Source organism: Haemaphysalis longicornis, unplaced genomic scaffold (genome assembly GCF_048455015.1).
Source record: "Haemaphysalis longicornis isolate Haplotype H1 unplaced genomic scaffold, Haemaphysalis longicornis Haplotype H1 scaffold_12, whole genome shotgun sequence".
Taxonomy (NCBI): Eukaryota; Metazoa; Arthropoda; class Arachnida; order Ixodida; family Ixodidae; genus Haemaphysalis; species Haemaphysalis longicornis.
In genome coordinates this window covers 1,114,143-1,139,987 of record NW_027526225.1, presented here as the reverse complement: position 1 = coordinate 1,139,987, position 25,845 = coordinate 1,114,143, and the positions used below count along the sequence as shown (strand labels likewise).

General features: G+C 48.7%; 1 protein-coding gene across 1 annotated transcript in view; it reads right to left on the bottom strand.

Annotated features, from left to right (window-relative positions):
- Positions 1-25,263, bottom strand: part of LOC144162249 (uncharacterized) — a 34,059-nt gene extending 8,796 nt beyond the window's left edge. Inside the window, exons 1-20 of the mRNA XM_077692709.1 lie at positions 25,105-25,263; positions 23,268-23,303; positions 22,206-22,369; positions 20,798-20,938; positions 20,109-20,276; positions 19,280-19,543; positions 18,383-18,522; positions 17,141-17,542; positions 14,432-14,600; positions 12,570-12,854; positions 11,602-11,838; positions 10,496-10,713; positions 9,258-9,349; positions 7,596-7,720; positions 5,851-6,021; positions 5,118-5,238; positions 3,306-3,543; positions 2,333-2,831; positions 1,133-1,576; positions 173-319 (exon numbers count right to left, since the gene is read on the bottom strand). Of these exons, the coding sequence (XP_077548835.1) occupies positions 173-319; positions 1,133-1,576; positions 2,333-2,831; positions 3,306-3,543; positions 5,118-5,238; positions 5,851-6,021; positions 7,596-7,720; positions 9,258-9,349; positions 10,496-10,713; positions 11,602-11,838; positions 12,570-12,854; positions 14,432-14,600; positions 17,141-17,542; positions 18,383-18,522; positions 19,280-19,543; positions 20,109-20,276; positions 20,798-20,938; positions 22,206-22,369; positions 23,268-23,303; positions 25,105-25,147 (4,104 nt within the window). The 5' untranslated portion in view covers positions 25,148-25,263. The remainder of the gene's footprint in view (positions 1-172; positions 320-1,132; positions 1,577-2,332; positions 2,832-3,305; positions 3,544-5,117; positions 5,239-5,850; positions 6,022-7,595; positions 7,721-9,257; positions 9,350-10,495; positions 10,714-11,601; positions 11,839-12,569; positions 12,855-14,431; positions 14,601-17,140; positions 17,543-18,382; positions 18,523-19,279; positions 19,544-20,108; positions 20,277-20,797; positions 20,939-22,205; positions 22,370-23,267; positions 23,304-25,104) is intronic.
- Between the last annotated feature and the right edge of the window lie 582 nt (positions 25,264-25,845).

Genomic DNA, 25,845 nt, shown 5'->3' with positions numbered 1-25,845 from the left:
AAGACTCGACCATTTGCCTCGCGCGGAAGAAGCTTCTAGCTCAAATCAATTGCGCAACAAAAAGCTTACTATATGAGGGCATTTCAGCGCGCCATTACACTCAAGAGGCTGTTAAACCCTTGTTCCTGTAGCGCATGCAAAATCGTGCACTACCGTGTAGGAGTGTTCTTACCTCGAAGCTGTACTTCAGGGGTCCGTAGACGTGGTGGAAGACCTCAGCCTTGCTGGTGACGTACAGGTACTGCCTCTCCCGGTCTTCGGCGTAAGTCTTGAACGGGCTGGGCTTGGGCGACTTCAGGAGGGCGGTGTGAACCTTGGTCTGCGAGAGAACACCGGGAGGAGAACGGTGGTTACGGTCTTGTCTTATCCTGCCCATTCTGGCCCGAACGAAGTATTTATTTGTTCAATTACGACTGTTCCCCACCCGACGGCATGAGAAATGACCGGCAACGTCCGTTGGGTCACCTTGGGGTCCTGCTTCAGTGATTCAGCTCTTACAGCTTCAGTTCTGAGAAATATTTTTCGTGATATCACAACTTGTTTTAGTGTTGGAAACCTTGACTTCAGCATTTGGTTAAATTTGTTACATTTATGCTTTGTTGCGTGGTGTTTCCTTTACTTGAGTTCCAAAAACCTGACAATTGCTTCAATTTTGCTTTTCTGGCTTTGTTACGCCTTGCATACCTTGGTACGTACTCGGCCTTGCGAATTAGCCCATGAGGGACCCCTATCAGCTACAAAGTCGTGTTACTTTCTTTGCGACTGGTACGGTGATCTGCACTCGCTGGTCAAGCCTGCTTACGTCACAGCTGCACACCGACAGAGCGCCCTGTCCATGCGCATTCATCCTGTTCGTTGTCTTTGGCTGCATTATTCGCTCCTTAGACCTTCTGAACTTCTTCGTCCTGGCAGCTGTGATTTTATCAGTGGGCTGCGCTAGCGGCTGTATGATTGGCGCAGTCGACAGGAAAATGTTACTGCGCATGCGCAACATAGCCCAGAACATGCCCTGATCTTGGTAAAGATTAACGGATGAAAATGTTTATAATCGACACCGAACCTTATCACAACTGTGCGTCACAGGAATTATGAATCTATCAGTTACTTAGCCGATTGCAAGAGCAAGCTGCACCTCGTACTCGCTGTCGACCTTGTTGACGTACAGCTGGGACAGGTGGAGGGTCTTGTCGAAGGTGGTTCCGTACACGAAGTAACCGCTGACGGTTTTGGGCACAAGGGGACCCAGGGCCGTGAGCACGAACTCGACTCCGTAGGCGTACGTGGTGTTGGTCACGTTCACGAGGAAGGGCTTCACGTTCTCGGCCTTCGGGTAAGAGACGAGGTTGGTGGCCTCGACGACCTTGTGCAGCACCTCGTGGTGTTCAAGCTCGGGCGGGTACTCGCCGGCGAACTTCTCGTACAGCTCCTCGTACACGGGGGTCTTAAGGTCCTCGGGGTAGGTGTGGCGGGCGGTCGGGTACTGGGGCAAGACGCGGTACTTGGGCCTCACTTCCTTCACGTAGTCGGCGGGGTCGGTGCCGTTCAGCGTGGTGGTGAAGCGGAGGGCCAGCTTGTACTGCGAAGCGCAAAGAATGTGACAAGGGAGGCTGGTATTAGAAACGGAGCTTCCACTGAGGCTGACTGTATTACGGAGCCCATCTGCATGCATGTGGATGCATCTGCCAATGTACACAACTGCTCTAAAAACAGAAAAATTTTGTCATCTACGGGCAGTCTTCAAGTGAGTGGAGTTATGAGACATACGGATTAAGTTCTGGCTTCGCCAATAGTAAATACTTGAAAAGTAGATTGAAGTATACCTCCCCCTAGCTGGGGCTGTGGAACGACTTCACCTTGTGCTCGTACTCGCGCCACGGGGTCCTGTCTGCAGAGCCTTCAAAGCCAAGTAACGTTTCAATGTTCAGCATTTCTCACTACCCCCTTAACAAAAATTCAACTTAAGCTTGATTCCTTAATGTTGCTTTGTTTTAGTTTTACTATTTGATAGTACATGGTTATGGTTTCACGCCCCCAATTACGTCGCTTAAGCTTCCCACTTGAGGCTGCCTGCGGGTCCAAAGAGCAGCCGAAACTCTCACTGAGAGCACATCTTCACGACGTGTACATGCATAATTTCACACCTCAGTTTGTGAAGGCTTACTGTGCAGTTCACTCATATGCGAAAATGGCCTCAAATGTTCGTTTTGTGCGTTTAAACGTCTGCTTATTGAACCTTTGCAATGTTACACGTAACAACTTCCAACCACACTTTCCCTCACGGTTTTATTATGAAAATTGGTTGTGGGAAAGGGGGGCGATGGCGCAAACTTACCTCGTCAACGGGGGCGTGGGGGTTGCGGACAAGGCGCACGGTCCACTTCCTGGAGACGGCATACGGGTTGACCACGGCCTCGACGAGAGACTTGACGAGCTCCTTGGGCTTGTTCAGCTTGTACAGCGGGCACTTCTCGGGGTATGCGGTGAGGCCGCTGACCTCGAGGCCGACGCCCAGGTGCCTGTGGCCGAAGACCTTTTTGTACTCGAAAGGCTTCGATTGGGTGGCCAGCACGGACATGGTGGCCAGCACAGAGCGCTGGGGAGCGGTGAAGAAGAAGGCGGGGGTGGTGTAAGTCATGGTCTTGGTCTCGTGCGTGAAGAGCTTGGTGTAGCGAGGGCGGAAGGTGAAGGCCAGGGTGTGGTTCACTCCGGAGAACTGCAGGGACAGGTCGTGCGGGTACGTGAAGCGGGTCTTCTCGATCACGCGCACGGCGGTGACGAGCTTGGTGAAGGGAGTCACGGTCACGGCCGACGAGACGGCAGTGGTGTAGACGCTGTGGGGAGCGAGAGAAATAGTATTGTCTTAGACGGCGTTGGACATGTTGTGGGAAATGAACATCGATGACTGAATGTCACAGCTCACTGCATAGGCCTACTGACGCTATGAAGCTTGAACTGCAAAAGGCTGTACTTTGCGCGTTTCTGGCGCAAGATGAACATGGCTAGCTGGCCTGTGAATCATCCACCGCACGTTTTAATCGACTCCCCACGACAAAGTTAACGGCTACCGAGTGGGGTGTCAATCATGACAAAAAAGGTTATCCGTGCACTTTACATCATTTATATAGTTTATGCAACGATGTGGTAATTCACTCGAGTAGTCCTTTTTCGCATCGCTCCCTAAGGAAGCAATGGTTCCAGCCATGTCCTTGGATGGAGTGCCCGATCATACGTTTCGTGTGCACCAAGCCCCCTTATGGCGTGTCTTCACATCGCGGACCGTGCAACCTTTCCTCGCCACAACTCACGTGGGCTGGACCAGGGCGGACACGGCCAGGATGCTGGGCACGAGGGTCTTGGGGTTGGGCTGGTAGCGGAGCTTGAAGTCCTTGAGGGACAGGGACACCACGGTCGGGTAGCGGGTGGTCAGGGCGACGGGGTAGCCGACCACGGTGGGGACCACCTTGCGGTAGGTGAAGGGCAGACGCAGCTGCACGTAGCGAGCGTTCACAGGGTGCACCCACTTCTCCCTCACGTACTCGGCTCCTGCGAGGGATACGGAACCAGCGGAATGCATGAGGCCACTGTTCGCAGGAACCGCCATGCGAGAGAGCACACGTGTCCGCGCACATGCTAAAAAACCTCCTTTTAACGAAATCGCTCGAAATTTCGCCCTATTCCATGTGCTTCATGGTCCCCACTGCCTTGCATAGGAAGCAAACCATCTCTTTTTTTAACGAATTTCTTTTAACGAATCTTTTCTTTTAACGAATTCCTTTTCACAAATCTTTTTAACCAATCTCTTCTTTTGGCGAATTTTCTTTAACGAACCTCTTCTTTTAAGGAATTTCATTTAACAAATCTTATTAACCAATCTCTTGTTTTGACGAAGTTTCTTTAACGAACCTCTTCTTTTAACAAATTTCATTTAACAAATCTCTTCTATTAGCAAATTTCTTTTAACGGACCTCTTCTTTTAACTAATTTCTTCTAACGAAGTCAGCTGCCTGACCTAGGACTTTGTTACATGAAAGGTTTACTCTATGTTATAGGTGGCAGTTTCCATGTTAGTACTTGCACTACTTTATTCTCGATATTGATACACTGAAATTGCGGCTTCTGATTTCCTAAATGATTTTACCAGTATGTGAAATCATTGCTTCATTCGGTCACCGGTTGAAAGCGTAGCAGGGTATAACAGCACACTTCAGTATGCCGACGCGCTTTGGTGCTGCTTTTATGTTCAGCTTTCGTAGGGGAAGAAAGGAAAACTATATATTATAGACCTTCTAAACACGTTCTAAACACAGTGTGCAAGTAAATTCCTCTAACAACTGTGGCGGCTCCTAAGGCCCCGTTACGAAAAAACATGGGCGCACCCGGACCGGCGATCGATGCGCTCGTACCTTTTCGCTGTAAGCTGCCTATTGTTTTCATGGGAGGAATAGTTTGTGTACGGGCGGTGATCATGCTTGACGAATGTACTGCGCTTCACTGTTTCTCATAGCATGAGACAATGGCTGCAATGTTCTATTAATTTCAACGCGAGCATCTGAAAAAAAGGCTAACGATTGATATACTCCCTAATGCGGAATTTGTGCGCAGCGCGAAGGGCAGTCTTATCTGTAACGGCGCATATCTGCTGCGTCTCAGGAAGTGATCGCGTGAGGAGCGAACGCACGGCGTCGCTGCCACCGAGCATGCTGTTGCAAATCGTAGTTGAACCTCTCGCGGAAATTTCATGTGTTTAGGATGAGCCACGCAGTGAGGATGACGCGAAACGCATCCACCGGTTTCCTCACTCGTTCTGAGTGCTGCAGTGCGCTGGGGCAGCACTCACTCGTGGGTTCCCGCGACGGCGTCGGCGGTGCAAACTGCGTCTCAGCAAGGGAGCGCGAACTGCGTCTAAGAGAGGGAACGCACGTCTCGGAAAGTGGACGTCACCTCGCAGCGCGTCGCCACCGCCCAGAATGTCTCACTGCCTCCCCCTCACACTTTCCTCCGCAGTTTTCCCTCCGTCTTCGCTCGCTCGGTTACGACGCTGACGCCGAAGCCCAACCACGGTAGCGGCCGCCAAAGTGCTGCGTACTAAAAAAAAGTCCCTTGCACGTAAGCTTTACCCTTGGTGAGGAGCTCCTTGACGAAATACTTGTCGATGGGCAGGAACAGGTCGGTTCCCAGGAAGGCGGTCTCAAGGACAACCTTGGGTTCCTCAACGATGGTCTCGGTGTCGTACTTGAACTGCCGGAAAAACGAGAAGGGCTTAAGCGGACAGTGTCCACGGTCGCTAGAAACGCGCTCCATACATCTCGAACTCGTAATCTTGATAGCCAACATACCACCTTTGCTCCAATGTTAGGAGCACGGATAGTCTGCTTTCAAGATTTCATTCCTGCGCTTCTGTTCATTTCGCGTCGATATCATAAAAATAGAGACTGCTTCCAAGTGGTAGTAGGCGGGAGTATGGCTACAGGAAATGGCTGTGCCTCTTGTTTTATTGACACTATCCCGTAAAGAGTCATTCAACAAATAGCCGCCGAGACGACGCTGTAATTGTGTCGAGTATCATTAACTTTTCTTAATTAGGTAGCTCACACTAGACTTGTAAAAGTCGGTTCAAAATCAATCCTTTACGGCGGCAAAGACTGTTTCCCCCTCTCCCCTTCTCTCTCTCTCTATCTCTTTATCTCTATCTATCTCTTTATCTATCTTTATAACTGTCTCTCACTCTTTCCTTCTCTGTCTCTCTTCGTCTCTACCTCTCTCTTTTTCTGATTACTGTGCATGGGGCACCCGTAACCTCCGCGCGTTCTTTTCCATCCCGATGTGACACTAAAGGACGGGGGTCCTGACCTGCTGGTCGAGCATGTCGAGAAGCACGTCCAGGGGCTGGAAGGTCTCTCCCATCTTCACGCCGAGGCTGCGGCGGACCCTCTGGAAGGCGTTGGCGAGCAGGGACAGGGGTCCATCCTCGACCAGGAGGTACTTCTGCAGCTCGTGAAGACCCTTGCTCACCACGGAGAGCTGCGAACAAGCGAGGCCTCAGAACCTCCCCCTTGGGCACGCCCCTCCACGCTACTACCGTACGCACAAATGAACCAAGGATTTGAGGGAGACCTTTGAAAAGCACGTAAAAGGACAATCCACAGCAAGCTGCAAAATGATCTCGGTAATTGTTGTGGCAACCCCGTTACATATTCTGCTACTTCTGATGATGTGAGCGAAGTGCTCATACAAGCTTGCCTCTAATAGTTGCATTTGGGCTAAATTAATTAAGCCTAACCCAAACTATCAGAAACAAACCATATCCCATCCTCCCAAATAAATCAGTACACGCTACACAAAACAGAAATTTTTAAATAGAAATTTGTTCCTTTACAATCGGCCTAGAACGGGTACTCTGAATGCTGGGTCTGTACTCCTCGCTACGACCTCCAACAACGAACCATCAGTGAAAAAACAAATTCATCGCACCCATGGAAACCTCTCTCGTAGCAGCTTATATTGCTTTGCCTGCCTCAGTCCGCCCCCATTCCCCTACTTGGACCACGGGTCCTCCTTTTCTATATTAAAGTTGATGCTAATACTACTATACTACTACAACCCTGCTTCTCCGCCTTTCGTACTAGCGTTATCTGTGGCTTCTCTTCCAAAAGACTCCTCCGCTCTCACGTCATCGCAAGGCGATGCGTATCCCCAAACAGTTATGTGTAGTTCGCCATTCCCATGGCCTTCCGCTGGTAAAGCGTAAATCCGAACTATGTATCGTGTTATACTGCCCGTGCGCCGTTGCAATCTCTCTGCTTATTGCGTAATACTAAAAAATTGAGGAAGCGCTACTCAATGTGAAAGCTGTGAAGTGTGGAGCAGTAATTCGTTAAGGGGGCGGTGTCGCCCTCTCTTGAGTAGTTTCAGTATCGGCCTGCCGTTGATACCGAAAGTAGTCAAGGGAGGGCGCCGCAACCCCTCAAAAGGCCTACAAAGAGGCAACGGATTGCGTTTTCATGTATTTGTAGTAATTAATGCGTTAATTCGTCGTTCCTTTTCTTATTTTCTATGATTGTGTATTTATTTTCGGCCCAGCAACGGCAGCCTCCGCGGAAATGGCGCAGCCCAAAGATCACCCCCAAACCTCTGCATACGAGTCACGTGTTGCTGTGTGGCGCAATGGCATCGGCATCGGCTTCGCAAACCGACGGACCCGGGTTGCATCCCGACCAGGGGAAGCGGTTAGCTTTTCAAACCCTCTGTTTGGGTGAGTGACGCCACGTGACTACGGTTGCTAGATACCGTGACCCCAGACGACCCTTGTCGACAAGCCAGACCTCTAAAGTGCTCCGTACTTGAAACATCCGTCTGTTTAGCCTCGCGTTTCTTGTAGAAGTGACAACTGGGCTAGTTGGTATTGCATTTCGAATATCTTGATGGTAGCGCCCTTAAACACGGGCACTAGAAAAAAAACACGACAAACCACAGCGCTGTGGTTTGTCGTCTCTTTTCGTAGTGCCCGTGTTTAAGGGCGCTACCATCACGATGTTCCAAATCACGTTCCTTGCCGAGAGATTGATATCTCTTGTGGCCCCTCGCCGTGTGCTCACCTCGACGAGCGGGGAGGTGTAGGGGCCCTTGGTGAATTCGACGCCGGTGAAGAGGCTGCGGGGAAGGAAGCTGGTGTTGCCCTTCACGAGACCAAGGTATCCGTGCAGGCCAAGGCCGGTCTCCTCTGGAAAAGATTGAAAGGTATTTGTTTCGCTTCCCACGCTGAAAAAACACACCACGCCTGGCTTCACCATCGGGATACTCATCATTTACGCGGCGTATATTATTAATCTTAGCTCACGAGGATTCATATCTTGAAATGACGGACAAGCGCGTAGGAACTTGGAAGATGCTTAAGCTTCGCTCTTAAACGGGCCATAAAGACCAAATACAAGTTTGGTTCATTAAATACACTGCTTTGTCCCGATAACAATGACGCAAATGTTATGGCAACATCAGACAAATAACCGGGGTATTCGGGGAAAGCAGGCGAAACATTGACCAATCCACAGCCACAATCCGGCGACTTCTCTATGACGTCACAGAATATTGCTTGTGCGATTAGCAAACGCCGACATAAGCCACAGCCAAGAAACCTGACTGGGTGCGGCAGTCGCGTCTCTAGTTCCGCTTCATCGTATCACTTCAATGCTAACGTACAATCAAAGCACTGGTAACTCTGTAACGCTGGCCCATAATACGTCACTCCCGCCAATGCATGCGTCCCTGTGGCGCGAAATTTTAAAGCTTTTAGTTTTTTTCTTGTTTTTTGTTGAAAAACGTCTTTAGTTGCTGATGAGCTGAGTGAGTTATCAAAGTGCAAGTTTTGTAAATTAAATGACGTTGCATTGTGTCCTTGTGGCCGCTTTAAACGCGGAATGAGATACCGTTATCATACCCCTCAGCTACCTCAGTGACTCCGCACTGTTTTGTGTACCCGCCGCGGTGGCTCAGTGCCTATGGCGTTGCGCTGCTGAGCACGAGGTCGTGGGTTCGATTCCCGGCCGCGGCGGCCGCTTTTCTGATGGAGGCGAAAAGCAAAAACGTCCGTGTGTACGAGATTTCGGCGCACGTTGAAGATCTCCATGTGGTCGAAATTAATACGGAGACCTTCACTACGGCGCGCCCCATTGCCTGCGTTGCGTCGGCGCGTTAAACCCAACAATCAATCAATCAATCATACTGTTTTGCGACGTCCTTTAATGCTACCCTGGTTTTCCCAATTTGATATCTCACATACTGCATGGCTAATGTTGGATTTATATGGGCCCACGTACTGCTCATGCGAGTTGAACGTGCTTCAAATCGGTTAAACTACCCCCTGTGTAACACCGACGGGGTCGTTAAGACTGACGCCCGTAAACCGGTGAGGAGGTTGGTGCGACAGAAGTGCACATCAAGCGCACACTTTTCTCGTAACAACGCGTGTGCGAACAGGCCTAACGAACTCACCGCAAGGCCGGAGCATTTTAAATTTAAGCTTCGCAAAGTATTAGGCACTGTTTAAAACTAGCTTTATTTGAAGACTACTACACTGTGGCATATCGCTACAGAGCTGAGCTGCAGTTATCGTGCTCAAAACCTCTTCTAGACATGGGGAGCTGCAAAGGTGCATCCTTGGTCGACTGTGAGAATATCTTATTCTGGTACCCAAGCGGCGCCTCGATGCCTACACGAGCACGCAACTTTTGAATTTGGCGCCACTTCAGGCGTACACTTACCAGAGTAGGCGGTCAGGATGTTGAGGCTCGAGTAGTGGAGGCCGAACTCCTTGCGTTCAAGGACAGGCAGGAGATTCTTGAGACGGTGGGCGCTGTGCATAAAAATGTAACAAAATAAAGTCAAATCACCTCGCTTCAATTCGTGTCGGAATTAGGGACAGACGCAATCATTGACTGATCACCTTTACCCCTGCTACCGGTTCCTTCCCTTGTTCTGTAAGGCGATCTCAAGCTTAATCGTTCCGGTCACTACCGAGCATTCCATTAGCATCTGGCTGAAGGAACCCAGTAGTCTCGCTTGCAATCGTGAAAATCTTTGCCCAGCTTTTCTATGTGTATGGGAGAGTGAAACTTAGGGCTTGTGAAGGAAGTTGGCGAAGGAGAGGAAGACCGCAATGCAGGGTGACACGGCATCCTGAATCCAGTCTCGCATCCTGCACCACGCATCCTGCGCCAACCCCTCACGCTTCCGTTTCCCATGGTAACCACTGCACCAACCCGCTCCAACAGTCTGCGCGCCTGATCCACGCAGTCTACGCAAAACGCGGCAGAAGGAAACAAAGGGGGTCTAGCTTATCCTCCCTTTTGTTTAGTCAAAGTGTACTTTAAGGCCAGTTCGAAAGCCATATTAAGTGGATACAAGAGGAACAGAGACAAGTACCGTCCTTTCTCTTGCCTTTGTTCGCCCTCGCACCCTAAAGGGACCCTGCAACGCTTCCAATAAACGCTCTCCCTCTTTCCTTCGGGTCTGTAAGCACCGTGAAAGCTTTGGTTTTCGCCAGAACAAAGCGGCACTGCATGATTTGCTCGTCGCATCAGATCCGCCTTCCGTTTCTGCTTTGCTTTTGTAGCGATTTTTTTAAGTGGATACCAAATGCGTTTATTGCTGCAACTGGAAGGAAACCGCCCAATGAGCGCTACATCGCTCTAATGACGTCATTCGAGCGCTCGAAGAACGCCAATACCGGGAAAGAGGAAAAAAATCTTTCGAGCAAGAGTCTAAGTTATCTGATGGGCGTATATGAGTAATTTTTTGGCTGGAGTACTTGCGACCTAAGTACTGAATGTGTTTGTTGACCGCAGTCCGAAAGACTAAGATTTAGAGAAAAGTTGAGCAAAGTATTGCATGGTGCCTTGCTCAGTCGTTCGTCGTTTACTACTCCGTAGCCACCATGAAGGCGGACCAACCTGCCCTGTTTCGCGCGCTCATTGTGTGCAAAGGGTGGACCGGCACTCACGTGGGCAGGTAGCAGGGCAGCGTGTGGTTGGCGAAGGCCACCAGGGTGTGGTAGGTGTAGGCGGCCACCTGGAGGCTCTTCTCGCGCGGCAGTTCGAGCACGACGCGGGCCAGCACGGGCTCTGCAGGGGAAGTCAGCAGCAGCAGGGACAGAGCCACGGAACGGAGCTCGTAGTCCTCGTCCTTGTCGAAGTACACAGTCTGGAGCACGGGCTGCAGCTGCGGTGGGAAGAAGGTACCGGATTCGCGTCAAAAATGCCTCAGCTGTTACGCTGCAGCGCCGATAGCCCCATTCGAAGGGGCCTCGAAGGCCAAATACAAGTTTGGTTCATCAAAAGGACTGTTTTGTCCCTACAACGATGATGTCAAATTGCAACACAAACTATTAAGGAAAGCATACGAAGCAGTGACGACTCGGCAGCCACTCTCCGGCAACGTCTCTATGACGTCACAGAATCTTGTTTCTGTGATTGGTGCCCCCCCCCAGGAAACATCACCGGCCGATTGTAGTGGGGCCTGTAGTTCTGTTTGATCGCGTCACTTGAAAGCTAAAGCGCGGTCGACACATTGGTACGTATGTTTATAGGGCCGGAACATATTACACCACTGCAACGTGAAATTTTAGAGTTTGTTTCAGTATTCCTTGCCTTTTTTGTAGCGTGAGCTACACTGGCCGAGGTTGAGCAGTTTTGCGTGGTTCCTGGAGAACCGTGGTGCGCATGCGCGAGGAGCAGTGACGTCTCACGGCGCACAGCTGGCGCGCCGGAGTCGCCCCAATTGAATTGGATTGAATTGGATTGGATTGGATTGGATTGTAAATCGTTTTAGCAGCAGTAAGGATGATAACCAGCTGGTTCAAGACAACCAGGAAACCTAAGAATAACCACCTGAGCCTTAGCTCACGCTACGTATATACTGACATAGCCGAGCTATGTCAGTGGTAATTTTTTCTTTTTACTTCAAAAATGTCTTTCATAGCTGGAATAGGGGCTAAGTGGGCTACTGCAGTCTACTTTGTTCAAAATGAACCAAGTTTCTCTTGTCTTCACGGTTCTTTTAACAAAAAAGGGCACCTCGTAGAACTCAGAATGAGAAACCCTTACTTACAACGGCGGGGTAGGTGACGACGCTGTGCTTGAGCGAGTGCAGCGTGACGAGACGAAGGTACTGGCAGGCCTCAGACTCGCTCTCGGTGCCGAGGGTGAGAGTGCAGAGCGGGTGCTTGCCCAAGGCGAGGGGAACCAGCGCCTTGAGGGCCTCGGGGTGACGCAGCTTGCTCAGGGTGTGCACGAGGACGGTCACCACGTGGAACTCCTTGGACTTCTCCAACTTCTCGACGACGGCCTGAAACGGGAGGGAACCGACATGGCGGAGTGAGAAACGGAAGGCGGTACCAGAGGCACTGGAGACGTTTGGGTTCGGTGTTTGAAACCTTGAGAAGGAACCTCGTAAACCACTCGTAAACAAACTCTCCGCAACCTCCCCCCACCACACTGGCGCATCTCCCGGGAGGAAGCGACCACTATGCGGCGACTCCAGACAAACACCTACCCTCACCACACCCGCCTCCATCTTACTATCTTCCCCACCAAACATTGTTCCCCCTGCGCTTACTGTCACCACCCCGGCACGCTGACCACATGGTATGGGCATGCAGAAGCGTCCCATATTTGCCCCTACTTTTCAACCCCGCCTTAGAGCAGTGGATGGCTTCCCTAGCCAGCCCAGACACGAACACCCAGCTCACGAGGAGAGCCAGTTAAAGCCAAGGAATCGCAGAATAGGGATGCCTCTCACGGGGCGAGGCCCATACATCAGCCTCTGCTCGACTAATACAGGTCTATTGTCTCTCTCCGTTTCTAAAGTTCTACCCAGATAACAGGAGGACACAATCATTTCAAGCATGTTCGTTCATTCGATCCAAAAGGTATTTTACAAATGGAGAGTACCTGTCCTTTCGAGGTCATTTCAGTCTTATAAAAGCAAGAATTCTGCAACTGTTTTGTTCTGTGTGGTCAAGAAGAACCATATTTAAGCAAACACATGTGACAAGCAAGTCCTTCGTGCGCTCTTACCCTGACGTATTTGGCGTAGTCCTCCAGGGTGCAGGTGACGGAAAGGTCGTACTGGGGCACTTCCTTGTACTCGGCGAGGGTTTCCTCGTCGTACTCCTCGGAGGAGTACTGCTGCCTCGAGCGGATCTTCATCGCGTTCTTGACCATGATGTTCCTCTTGAACTCGCTGCTCACGTGGGTGAAGTGCTCCTTGGTGCAGTGCTTGCTTACCGTCTTGGCCAGGGCCAGACACGAGGTGGAGAAGAGCAGGCGATTCTCGACGTACTTGTCGCTCACGCAAAGTTCCTGCGGCGGGCGACGGGCAAAGTTTAGAATTACACTAGTTAGGCCTAATCCGTACGGACGTAACTAATCCGTTAGGTCCGTACTTTTGCAGGCTGGGAAATGCCGCGGGCCTGCACGAACTACGGCACACAAATGCTACCTCACGTTCTTCCCTTTTATCTAAACAAGCTTTGACACTAAATAGTATTTGTTTGAAAACTCGGTGTCTTTTTTATCGTAGTGTTCAATTGATACCCACTTCTTGCCTAGTGATTGTATAACCATATGCTTGGTGTAATTTATCTCTTTTTTTCTTTTATTTTAGAAAACTGGTGTTACGTTTTCCTTCGTGTCTCATTTAAGTTTTTTTTATAGTTTGTTGCTATGCGTACGCAGATCTTCTTGCGATGAGATTTGTGTTTTAATGTACATGTATTGTAACTTCATATGTGTTCAAGTATATACATACTTATGTTGGCAGCACGCCGCTGCTGCGCTTGCCTTGTACACAGGGCCGTGAACCCGGTCAAGCCTGTTTGGTGGCTTTTTGTTCACGGTCCCCAACACAGATGTTGTTGAAATAAAAAGATTGATTGATTGATTGATTCATTGATTGATTGATTGATTGATTGATTGATTGATTGATTGATTGATTGATTGATTGATTGATTGATTGATTGATTGATTGATTGATTGATTGATTGATTGATTGATTGATTGATTGATTGATTGATTGATTGATTGATTGCGGCACTTAGCTTGCGCTTCGCGTAGCCTGTCCCTGGTGAATTCTCGGCGGCGGGACGTACAACCAATTTTTTTTACTTTGAGTCTGTCTGTCTGTCTGTTGAGTTGTGCAGTGTTACACGATACACAGAGGCCATTTGAGTACAGCATTGTCACGTTCTGGCTTTGATGTATACTACTGCCTATGTGGTCTTCTGTCTAACCGATCACTTAGAACTCTTTTCATTAACCTAATTCCAGCCCTAACCCAATGGATATAAACGATAATGCAATTTTTATTACCTCGTTGTTTCTAAGTCAGGCATTATACCTTTTCATCACTCCCAAGATTGGAGTGTCCAGCTCCTTTTTCGGTTGGAGCTAACCTCTCCAATAAACAATGTTTTTCTCTCTCCCCTCCTCAACTTCACAATTTCAAACTGTTCTCGTTAGGAACAACTATTATTCTGGTTCAAAAATATATGCTTTAATCTTTCAAGGAAGCTTTGGCACTGGCTCGTTCTGTTTTTATGAACCTAATAATAGGCTCTGTGTCTATACGTACTTATTGTACTTGCTAAAAACAGTATAAAGAAGGTCAAAAAGATTAACCTTTTTAATTGCTGAAGGTGAGCCTTGAAATGACAAGCCTCTTGAATTATTTGCTGCTCGTTCTCTTGAATTTTCGTACGAAAAGCCGTGGTGTTCACCTTCAGTACCCCAGATGACTGATTTTATTTATATGCACATATTCGATGCCATCCGTTTGTTTTATCGCTGACTCCTGCCAAGGACCTTCTTTCAAAGACCGAGACTATTGCGGAAATAAATAAGTAAATAAATACATAAATAATGGGAGGCAATGTTCTCACCAGGAGCTTGTCGAGGACTTCGGCGCCGGGCTTGACCAGGGAGGTCTGGAGAGCGGTGAGCACGTGCATGGCTTCCACGAGGGTCAGCTTGTCTTCGTAGAGCAGCCTGAGAACGGTCTTCGCGGCGTCGTCGGTGCCAGCAAGGCTCAGGGCGTCCAGAAGGACCTTCCTGCAAACGGCACAACCGGAGAGCGCGATCAGCAACATTCATATTCCTTCCGCTTCGTTATTCCTCATCCGTGATAATGGTATTCATCAGTCTCCTGTCTAGGTAAGTAGTCAGCATTCAAGTTTCGGCCTTCCTGTTCTTTTATTACTGCTGTATTTTAATTTTCCGTTGCATGTTTCCAGCTTCGTTACAACAATTAACCTGTTCAAAGCTAACCTGCGTCTCAAAACAAAGTATTTTACGCGAAAGCTAAGAAAACAAGCTTTTACATCATCATCATCATCATCATCATCATAATCATCATCACCAGCAGCAGCCTATCTACGCCCGCCTCCCATTAATCTCCAATTACCCCGGTCCTGTGCCAACTGCGACCAATTTATCTCCGCAAACTTCATGACCTCATCTGCCCATCTAACTTTCTGCCACCCCCTGCCACGCTTGCCTTCTTTAGGGATCCACTCTCTTACCCTTAATGACCAACGGTTATCTTGTCTTCGCATTACATGCCCTGCCCACGTCCATTTCTTCTTCTTAACTTGTACTAACATGTCCTTAACGCGCGTTTGTTCCTTGAACCACTCCGCTCTCTTCTTTACACCTATCATCTTCCGTTCCACTGCTCGGTGAGTAGTTCTCAATTTAAGTTGAACCCTCTTAGTGAGCCTCCAAGTTTCTGCCTTTCTGCCCCGTACAATTAAAGATTATTCGCTGTTGCCTCAAATTCCTATTTTTTATCAATTGTAGCCCGATGCTTACTTAGAACTCTGCTTTGGAGACTACTGCAACTAATGTTTTCTGTGATATTTTAATGTGGTCTCATGATTAGCATTTTAGGGGGTTCCCGCACCCGTTTAAATGATAATGTGGGGGATCTCCCACAGCAAGGTGCGACTACGGAATGTTTTAATTTTTACACGCAAGGAATTTATTAATCGATATAAAATGCGGCCGAAACACATTTAAATTATGCTCCGCTTTAAGGGGGATCAGTTGAACATTCCCGGTGAGAACACAATACTGCCGAAACCATATTTCTTTTTTAATTTGTCGGTGCAAGCTAGTTGGTACTTCATCATGGGAACAGGTTAAGCGCCAGGCACCCCTTAAGGTGCACCCCTTTCCTTTCTGTTTTCCTTCCTCCAGTTGTGCCTGGCACTTAACCTGTTCCCATATTTGTTCTTTTTTGTGTGTGCGATGTCTAGCTCAAGGGCGATCACGAAGATGTAACTTTGCCGTGGTTGTCTCGGAGCCCGCTTCCCGAGCTACTTTTACTTTCTGCGCTAACTTCTGCGCTAATGTTTTCGTTTAGTTGAAAGCCAAGAGCAATCTCGCTTTATTGCGTACTACTCTTGGGAATTCGTTGCGTTGTTACCAGGTCACTAAAAGCGAGAACCAGTGTCAACTACCAGTTCCGTTTTTTTACGACGCACACAATATATCGCGGTTTAAAAAAGCGTTTTGCAGCCCCTTTTAATTGCAAGACTTGTCAATTCTGATCATTTAGTTTCATTACAGTTACTTGTCGTCATTTCTTTGTCCTCCATTGTAAGTAATTTGGCATTCTTGCGCACATTCAGCACAACATTTTACCGCGCGTATTTGTTCCCCCCCCCCCCCCCCCCCACTATGTATTACCCTCGGTCCTTTAAGGATGCAATAAATTAAATCAAATGAAAGGAAAATTTACGCCTTCGCTCTACGTTTTGTTTTCAAGACGCCGTGGTCACACAGGCAATCTACCATTACCAGCCTCTGTTAACTGGCACAACAGAAATAATTGCCTTTCCTGACGATGATGCTTCCGTTGTATTTTACTTCAGAACTTTATGTTGTCCCTCCGAAAAAAAAACGGCATCACACGCCATGGAATCAACCATCATCTAATACACAAACCACGGCATTGGTGCGGTGTCTTGCTGAGCTTCTCATTTCTGAGCATTTCGTTTTATTACTCTTACGCCTTGTCATTCGTTTCTACTTTATGCTAACTAATTCCACATTCTTTCGCTCCTTCGATACAAAATTTACGCCTCCGCTCTTTATTTTAATTTTTTCGAGACTCCGAGATCAAACAGTCACTCTAACACTACAGGCATCAGTTTACTGACAGAAGAAAAATATTTGCCTGCCCTGAGTGCAATCGCGAGTGGTAGTTATGTTTTATATTTATTCCGCAGTCGAAGTTGTTCATCCCAAAAAACCTTAACACCGTGGAACCAGCCATCATATCAATGAGCAAGCCACGTCATTGATGCGGACACAAACCTATGGGACTAGTAGTTGTTTTGTTCTGCTATGGCGGAGCAAATTCCAGCACTCTCAGCAAGGCTAGGTCCGCGTGTTTCTTAACAAAATTCGCTCGGTGAAGCGTGTTGTTCGGCTAGTTGGTTCTTTATATTTACGCTTAGTCTGCGCTAGTTTCGTATCTCGTTTTTTTTTTCGCTGTCCCGTGAGCGTGCGCATTTGAACGTCTGAACTGTTCACCCCCTCGGTCTGACCGCTTCCCATCGCTTTCTGTCCGCCCCCAAGGCACTGACCTCTCGAGGTACTCCTTCTCGCTGACCTCGTTGACCTTCTCAAGGGACACGACGGTGTCGAGCAGCTGGTAGAAGTCTTCCTCGGTGAGAGCGTTGACGACGGTCAGAAGCTGGACAATAAGGTCGGCGTAGTCGTCCTTGACCTCGAGGTCGTCGAGGGCGATCAGCTCGGCCAGCCTGGAGATGAGGACGCGGACGGCGACCATGGCCTCCTTGCGGTCGATGGGGCCCCACAGACTGAGGTGCTCCAGCTCGAGGGCGGGGCCGTAGGTCACGTAGTGCTGGTCGGGGTAGGCGTAGGTCAGGTTGGTGTAAGTCTTGACGTAGTCGGAGACTTCCTCACGTTGCTCATAGTCGGCGACCCTCAGGGCAGATTCCTTGAACAGAAGTTCCAGGGACATCCTGTAAGAGGGCAGAGAAAGAGAGAGAGAGAGAAGCATATGAATGCCACGAATACAGGAAATTACTTGTTTCACTTTGGGAAGCAGCGTTTCCTTCAATACGAGCACCATTCTTTTTGTTGTAGTACTGCCCACTCTAGTCAGTTAGATCAACACTCGTTCTCAGTTTTAGTTTTCAATTGTCTTTTTTAACAGTTTAATTCGGTGCCAGACCTTTACTACATTATTTTAGTGTGATCAGCCATTTACAACAATCTTCATGCACCGGCCAGCTGGAGCTCTGTAATGGACGTAAGGAGTGGTGTCGGTCTATCTCTCCCAAGCCCCATATCGATTCATGCCAAAAAAACGCCCAATTCTAATTCATGCCAATCCATGCCAAGCCTACAGTGCACACGACCACCATGCTCATCTCCATGTTCCAAAACGTCTGCCTCCCGTATTTTCGAGGTAAGTCAGGATACGCTTCTGCTGCTTCAGCTCTGGCTTATTCAACATTTACATCACTTGTTCCCGGTAAAACCTTATGACATTTCCTGCCACAGAATTACAAAACTAAGTTCACATGCCTCGGCAACCATTCGCGACTTATTACATCTTTAAGGCCCCTTCTTTTGTCTTATTTCTTCCAATGGTGCCCTGCCCGTACCTAAGTCAACGGAAAGTAGTTCCTGTAGGTATGAAACTAATGACGCTTTCGACCAGTCTTATTTCAGTACATGCGCACAAGCCTGCCAGTTTAAAACGTCTGAGCTGATTGCACTTTTTGGCTGGGAGGCCGGAACTGACTGCGTGCTTATTTTGTGTGGAATAGTAGCGGCGTGAACGCCCTTGCACTCACACGGAGGTGGCGACGAGCTGCTGCTTTCCGGTGAGGAGCACCTTCTTGTCGACAGCGTGGACGCTCTCAAGGAGGCCGTACTCTTCGTAGAGGCTGACGTTGTACTTTACGGTCAGGAACGAGTCGCCGACGTCGTTCTTCTGCAAACAACGAAGGAAGAGGCTTAGTGAAGAAGCTTCTCCCTTGTCCCGCTGAGGTGCATCCTGGTCAGTATCTTAAGAAGCAGCGTGTTAAGACGGGTGCGCTTTCTACTGTTAGAAAGGTACAACGAGGCATGAACAATACGTCAGGTAAATTTTTTCGGCTATGGCAATGACAGCAATTATGGCATCTTGATCAGCTACAGGCATCTTGGTAGTGTAAGGGGAACAATTCGCAGATTGTCAAACTGGGAAACAGCAGTGTAAAGAATTGAGTGGTATATCTTTCACGTTTTACATCTTAAAACTCTGGGCCTCATTAGGAACTAAATGATCATAAAAGGTTGGTTGACAGCAAGTACATCTGTGGACAAACAGTGCGCCATCTGGTGGGTGTCTAACGCTCCCAAAGATTCGTTGAAATATCACCTGAACAGGGGCCGCTGTGGCCAACGCCTTCTCCAGAAAAAAAACGGTTTAGATGTCGTCATTAAGATTGGGAATATGTAGGCCTCGAATTAACGCCTCAGGAAAAAAGACGAATGGGCGGTTTCCCGTCCGTGGGCTGCTCCTTCACCATTGCGCTATTCGCAGGTCTACATCACGTATCTCAACCAACTAGCCCAGACCGCTTGAGACTGCTAAACTCCGCTAGCCTCCGACTAACCAAAGTAAGTACGCTATAAGTCACAATGTACTCGTGAGGCCAGTCACGTGACGGCTAGTCCCTGTACGGTATGCTTAGCGCTGTGCGCACCTGGTAGTCCTCCCTGAGTCCTCCGGCGCCGTAGGGGTCCACGTAGTGGGTGTACTCGGGCTCGACCGGCTCGTAGGGCAGGGTGGGCTTGTGCACGGGGCAGACATGCGGGCATCCCTGGTACTCGTAGTCGACGTGGTGGAACACCGAGGTGTACCCGAGGCACTTGTGGTAGTTCTTGGTCTTGGTCAGGTTCAGCACGCTCAGGTCGTGCACGTCGGACAGCAGGTGGTATGTGGTCTCGCAGTTGCCCACCAGGTCGTGCTGCGCGTCGCACAGTCATGCCATTTGAGCGATGCTACTCCCGTCCTGGCGTTTTGCGCATTTATAGAGCTGCGCTGCTTACTGTACACAGTGTAAGCTGAGGCTTGCGTAACTTTAGCTCTGACACTTACGACACGCAGGTGGCCCATAAATGATAGCTGCGTCTTTAAATAAACAACGTTCTCCTACACGATTACTGCGTATGTACTGCGCCTTTAGAGGCATATTGCGTTAAATTTTCCGGGCGCATTTCTCGTGACCAGGTAGGTATTCGTTCTAATCAAGTTCGCAGTCTTGCGAAAAGGTAAAAGGTATTGTTAAAGCACAATTTCTAAGCCACAAATTAAAATCATGTAACGTTTGTTTCGGCGCACGTTAAAGATCCCCAGGTGGTCAAGATCAATCCAGAGCCCTCCACTGCGGCGCGCCCACGTGCAGCTTTAGGGCGTTAAACCCCACAGTCTGAAGGTCAGGTAATGTTGCTGCAGACTATGCGGTGTGATCTACGTTTCAGGTCACGGCATTGCCGGTGAGCAGGTGCTAGCTTGCGCTCAGGGCAGCTCACCTCGAAGACCTTGTAGACGACCACTTCGTCCTCGGGGGCGACGGGCGTCACCTTGCTGAAGGGAACAGCCGTGGTCAGAGGCTCGCTGAACGACAGCACGGAGGCCACACCGCGGTACAGGTTCACCACGGGCTCGGGCAGTTCCTCGCGCACCTCGATGGTCACCACCTGTGCGCAGCAGGGGACGGAGGGCGTGATCTTGTCTTCCCCGGCTTTGACAACGCAGGTTTAGGGTCAAGCCCAAGTTTGGCTGTTTAGGCGGGCTTCTCTACTCTTTAAACAGCAGCCTAAAGTATTTAGACGCTGTGCTTGCAGTGATGAATCCATTTTCTGTATTTATTTAAGGGAAGCATTAATAGCCTTCAAACGACACTACATAAAGCCGCTTTGGAATTATACATGTGCTCTGTCAATAGTGATTTCAAATTAGTACAAATAGCAACAATTTTAAGCATCACGTGCAGATTTGCAAGCCAATAGTAAGTCAATAGCGTCCTTATAATCCCGATTTGCAAATCAAAGCCCGGGTAAATGTCAACCTTCTAGCTGATTCGGACACTTCAATTTCCGTATTTGAGGGGTGTCCGGCAACGAAGTAGTTAGTTTTATACTCTCCCAAGCGCGCACTTAGTCAACTGGGGGTCCCTGTAGACCCCACGACAAGTGCTCTGCGCGAGTTGGTGACGCACCTTGAGCTGCTCAACGTTGAAGATAACCGGCTTGGCCAGGTGCTCCAGGAAGTGCTCCAGAGGAGTGTGGTACAGTCCCGGGATCGGCGCGGTGTGGTCGTGCACTTCCTTGTCGTACACCGCAGTGGTGACGTTCAGGAGCTGCAAGCGAAAACAAGAGGAGGTCAAACACCGAGGCGGAAGAGTCGTTCTAACTGACACCTGAGTTCATTTCCAAAAGCTTGCTGCTAGATGGGTAACAGTGCCTGACGAAGGCCACGTCCCTGCCGAACGTCTCGGTCGAGAACTACACAATGCTTCACAAAATGCAGCGTAAGGTTGTTCTCCTCAGCTCCAAAATTTACCTGAGATTGGCACCACTTTGTTTGCCTGGTGAACTCAATCGATACACTATCGCGGTAGAAGTTCCGGCCCCTAACTACAGCTCTTGCTTGCCTGGTGCCGCTTTCACCACAAAGAGTAATACTAAATGATCTTGAGAAATTGGGCAGGGTTCTTAAGGGATCATATGAATTCTGATATTTTTGGGTTTATTAGCTACAACCATATTAGTAATCTGCCGTTTCCCAGAGACATTAACGCACGTGTAATGGTTTCATAAATAGAGTAAACATGAGCATTTGGTGATGTACATCTCGCCGCGGTTTAATACTGCACTGACTAGATAATAACACACAAATATGTTTTTGAACCACTACATCATCTCGTTTTTTTTTTTTTCATCCATTGCGACCAGAATTCTCAAGTATATGGGACCCTTCAATTGCGAGCGAAGGTTTTGTCCACTGAAAGCACGTGGCATTTTTGTATTTGAGTTTCGAAGAACCAGTTTTTGTTAAAGGTACCGGGTCACTATGTCTGAAAGTGTTCGTATTGAAAAGAGTATCCTGAATTCTAAATGCAACCAAAAAAATTCAGCGCGATACAAAATTATTTTTGTTGCTGCTCCAGCCTTGGGAACAATTTGCGCAGATTTAGATAAGCTTGGCATCTTCTAGGGGGCGAAGCACCTTAGGACCTCGCTCTGTCCGGGGCTTGGAGTCCGTGCACACAGTGTTGCGCATGCGCGAGGAGCTTTGGGTTGGATTGGATTGGATTTGGATTTGGATTGGATTAGACTGGATTTAAAGGATTAAATCGTATTCAATTGAATTTTAGCTGATTGGATTGCATTGGAATTGTATATGCTGTATACACGTATATACACGCGTTGTCACTCACTTACATGCGCGAGTGGGCAATGCCACGGACGGGTGATTTACGGTAAGAACGATCCCCAGAGCTTCGCCCCCTCGTCATGATTCACTTCGTGGAGATGCGTGAATTTTTTTGTCCGGGATTTTCACCCAGAAAATTTTTGTCACCACGGAGGTTGTCCTTGGCGTAAAAGAGGAGCGGGGGTTCTTACCTGCACGAACAACCTGGCCGTCTTGGCGACGGGGTCGGCCGCGGTGACGATGACCTTGAGGTAACCATAGAGCTCCTCGCCGGTAGCGTGCGGGGCCTTGAGGGGGACGCTGAGGGAGACGGCGCTGCGGTACTTGTACGTGTATTCCTGCCTCGGTTCGAACACTGCAGACGAAAGGGTTCTCTTTTAACACACTACCACCTTGAAGTAGACAAGAAGCGTGCTATTGGCGTCAACACATATGGGCTAGTTAAGTTACTGTGACAGTGTTGTCTGCCATTGTTAAAGCAACTGTACCTTGCGCTTGTAAATGAAAGTGTGACTTTTGAAATTAAAGTTGTGCACCTTGATAACACTATTAAACTTTCAACATGGCAGTAGCAAATTAATAATGCCATGAGCGCTGCCTGATTGATGTGAGCCTTCGTGTTATTAGCAGTAATAAGACAGCATATGCTGATTTCCTGCATACGATGTGTTCCCCATGAGGGCTGTTTTTCCTTTCACCATCCTACTTTAAGCAGTATAAGATTCTCTGATAAAACAAGATAACATTCTCGAGCATCCTTCCGACGTTTTGAGTGCGGCATAAGTGCGTGTAAGTTCAGGGGCCACCCTTGCTTTCTTCCGGGTATAAATCGCCGCAAGACAAAAAACGAAGGTTTGAACACGCGCCAGACGAAGGTGTAGTGCGATGATACCCTTTGTTTGCGTCTCCAGAACCCTGCGTAGGGCATGGGTATTGCTTGGGTGCCAGCCAAACGTGAACCAAATCTTTATGGCTTTCTTACGCTTACTTGTATAGCCGGTACTCTATAGTGAGAAATCGTTGGTGAAGTTACCATCTTTTTGAGGTCTCGCACGGTAAGACCTTATCCCCTGATAAGGGTAATGTTAGAAATGCCTCCTTCAACCTTCAACCTTCAACATGTCAAGCCTTCATGTGGTTTTACAAAGCCGCAATACTTGCAAATGGTGTTAATCGTGTGCGCGCATCAATTCTCGGTGACAGGAGTGCTCTTTTGTCGATAACAGCCAAGCATATCACAAAACAATGCTCACCGAGTTTGGGGTAGGTGTGGGGCACCTCGAACGCAGCTGCGGGGGAAGAGAAAATAAACAATGTCAGTATGCAGCTTGAACTTTGCTTTTGTTAGAAAAAATGTTTCGCACGAACGCAAACCGACAAGAACATCGACAGCTTACTGCTCGGAGAGTAATCGATATTGAGGTTTCTTTCTTGGTTTTTCTGTAGATCAATACCTGCTCGCGAATACATAGGAACATAAACCTTAGGTTAACCATTCATTCATGCTATTTTTGCAAGTAACTAAACATTAAATGCATATAAATGTTGGTGCAATAGCTGATCAGCACCCGCCGCTACTTATTATGCTCATTACTGTTTATAGAGTAGTATTAGTAGTGGCAGTATTATAAAGAAGTATCATTAGTAGTAGTAATTGTAGTAGTAGTATAAAGTAGTAGTATAAGCAATGCCGACTAATCGGAAGCCAAGGAACCATAACAAGTGAACCTGTTTAGCTAATTGTCCACCCGCCCTTAACGTAAACCTGAAACTCTGATAAGTATAACAAAATTAACTTCCTGCGATTAACTCTCCGCGGAAGCTTACAGCCAGTTGCGGTCTGATCAAAGTGTCGGCAAGATGTTGCCGTTTATCTAGGGCCTGTTTGAAAAAAGTCTCCGCGCGCTATGTAAGCTTCGCTTCCACCAGCTGGGACCCGATACGAACTTTCGTCACACGTTACCGACAAGCGTGTTCAAGTGCAGGAGTATGTATTATTATAGTGTCACTTTTCACTTAAACGCGACAGTTTAATCTTCCGTAGAGGCCTATCTCTATCACTGCGTTTGCAGCTGGAGTAATCTGTGCACCGTCAGCGAAGCTGTCGCCGCCTCCGAAGTACGGGAGAGACAGCTGGGCGTCTTGCAATCGTAGGTCCGTGTAGAAAAGGTTGCCCTTGCGTGCAGTTTTGGTCGGCGGATGCACGTAGTTTATGAAGGTAGCTACCCTGACACATTTTACTAAACAATGCTTTTGAAAGCCGCTATCTATTTTACCCCGCTATTTATCACAGTTGGCGCTCCATTGTATGCAGACTTTTCGGGTAAATACGTTCCCAAGAATACAGGCCAATACTCCTCTCTGAAGCACCCTCTGGTTAATTACCAAATCAATAGGCGTTTTTTTGTTATTGTTTTCGCGCTGCAGGCGCGATATTTAGGCAGTGCCGTAGCTATTTATTTGTTCATCTTCAATTTCGGTGCTGGTTCATTGCTTGGTTCCACTTGGGAGAAATTGTAACTCGTTTTTTTTCATGGCTTAGGCCCTGTAATTCTGCCTACGTCTTTTCAATATTTTTAAACCTTTGTATTTCTGAGCAATGGCATCAAGCTCTCAGCCCTTATGTTCTTTTGTAAAATGAAGCGTCGCGTTCGAATAACGGCGACACGCTTTAAGCTGTGTCTATTATTATTTTCATCGACTATCTGGCTTCCGTGACTAGAGTGCAGCAAGCCGCACAATGCGATTATTTGAAAAGTAGTATCCTATGCAGCTATTACGTGATCCTCGGTGGGAACGCGCCTGCCTGCGCAAACATTACAAACGGCTATCCTCCATATTGGTCTCCTGAACAGAGTTCGTAATTCATCGTGACAGCCACAACGCAGCAAAAAGAACAGGGACACAAGTGAAGGCACGTCCTGTGGGCCTTCGCTTTCGTTCTTGATTTTTCCCTCCGCTGTGGTTAGCACGATGGTCTCCTGAAGCCACCAATTCAAGTTCCCACGGCTACGTGCCCTGGACCTCGCCCGCACCGTTAGGCCTAAACCGTGAGGCGTCTCCACTCCGGGAAGCGTTTCTACCACTCACCGACAGCTGCGACGAGCAAACCGAGGGCTGCGAGGACCCTCATGGTGTCCGGTAGCGCACAAGCTCTCCTCCTGGACGGGAAAGTCGGCGCGTGTACGTGGTCCTACCGAAGCTCGGAGCCCGACTGGCCTGCCCTGACAGCGGGGAGCGGTCCCTTATATGGCGTCCGCCACAGGACTGCCCAGCCAGCGCTGGCTAAGCATCGCGCGTCGCTGGCTCTTGCAGAAAGACCGGCGGGGAGAGGTAAAAAAACAGCGCCTCCAGGACCGATGGTGCTCTTCGGAAAAAGAGGGGAGAGAGCGCCTTCACAGGCCAGCAAGTCTTGGGGGGCCCGCTAATCATCGCCAACGCTGCCGACTCCTCGAGAACCTGCCTAGCTGCGGCCACGACGATAAGCGCCCTTCTTCCCGGGCGACAACGTGCCCTATGCGCCCGCCTATGGTCAAGACGCACGGCCGAAGCCCGAACGAACCAGAGCGGTTTAGTGCCACATCCGCAACATGCTCGATTCAGCGCAGCCGCATTTGTAAAAAAATTAGCAGTGGCTTAGCTCGGCTATGCCAGGATATACGTAGCGGAATCTAAGGTTCAACAGGTTATTCTGAGCTTTCCTTGTTGTCTAGAATTAGCATGATTATAATGCTTACTGCTGCTTCAATGACACACACGCACACAGTATACGCATTATATGACACATGTGTATTTATCAAGCGGTTCGGGCGCAGCGTCACCAATTGCCCC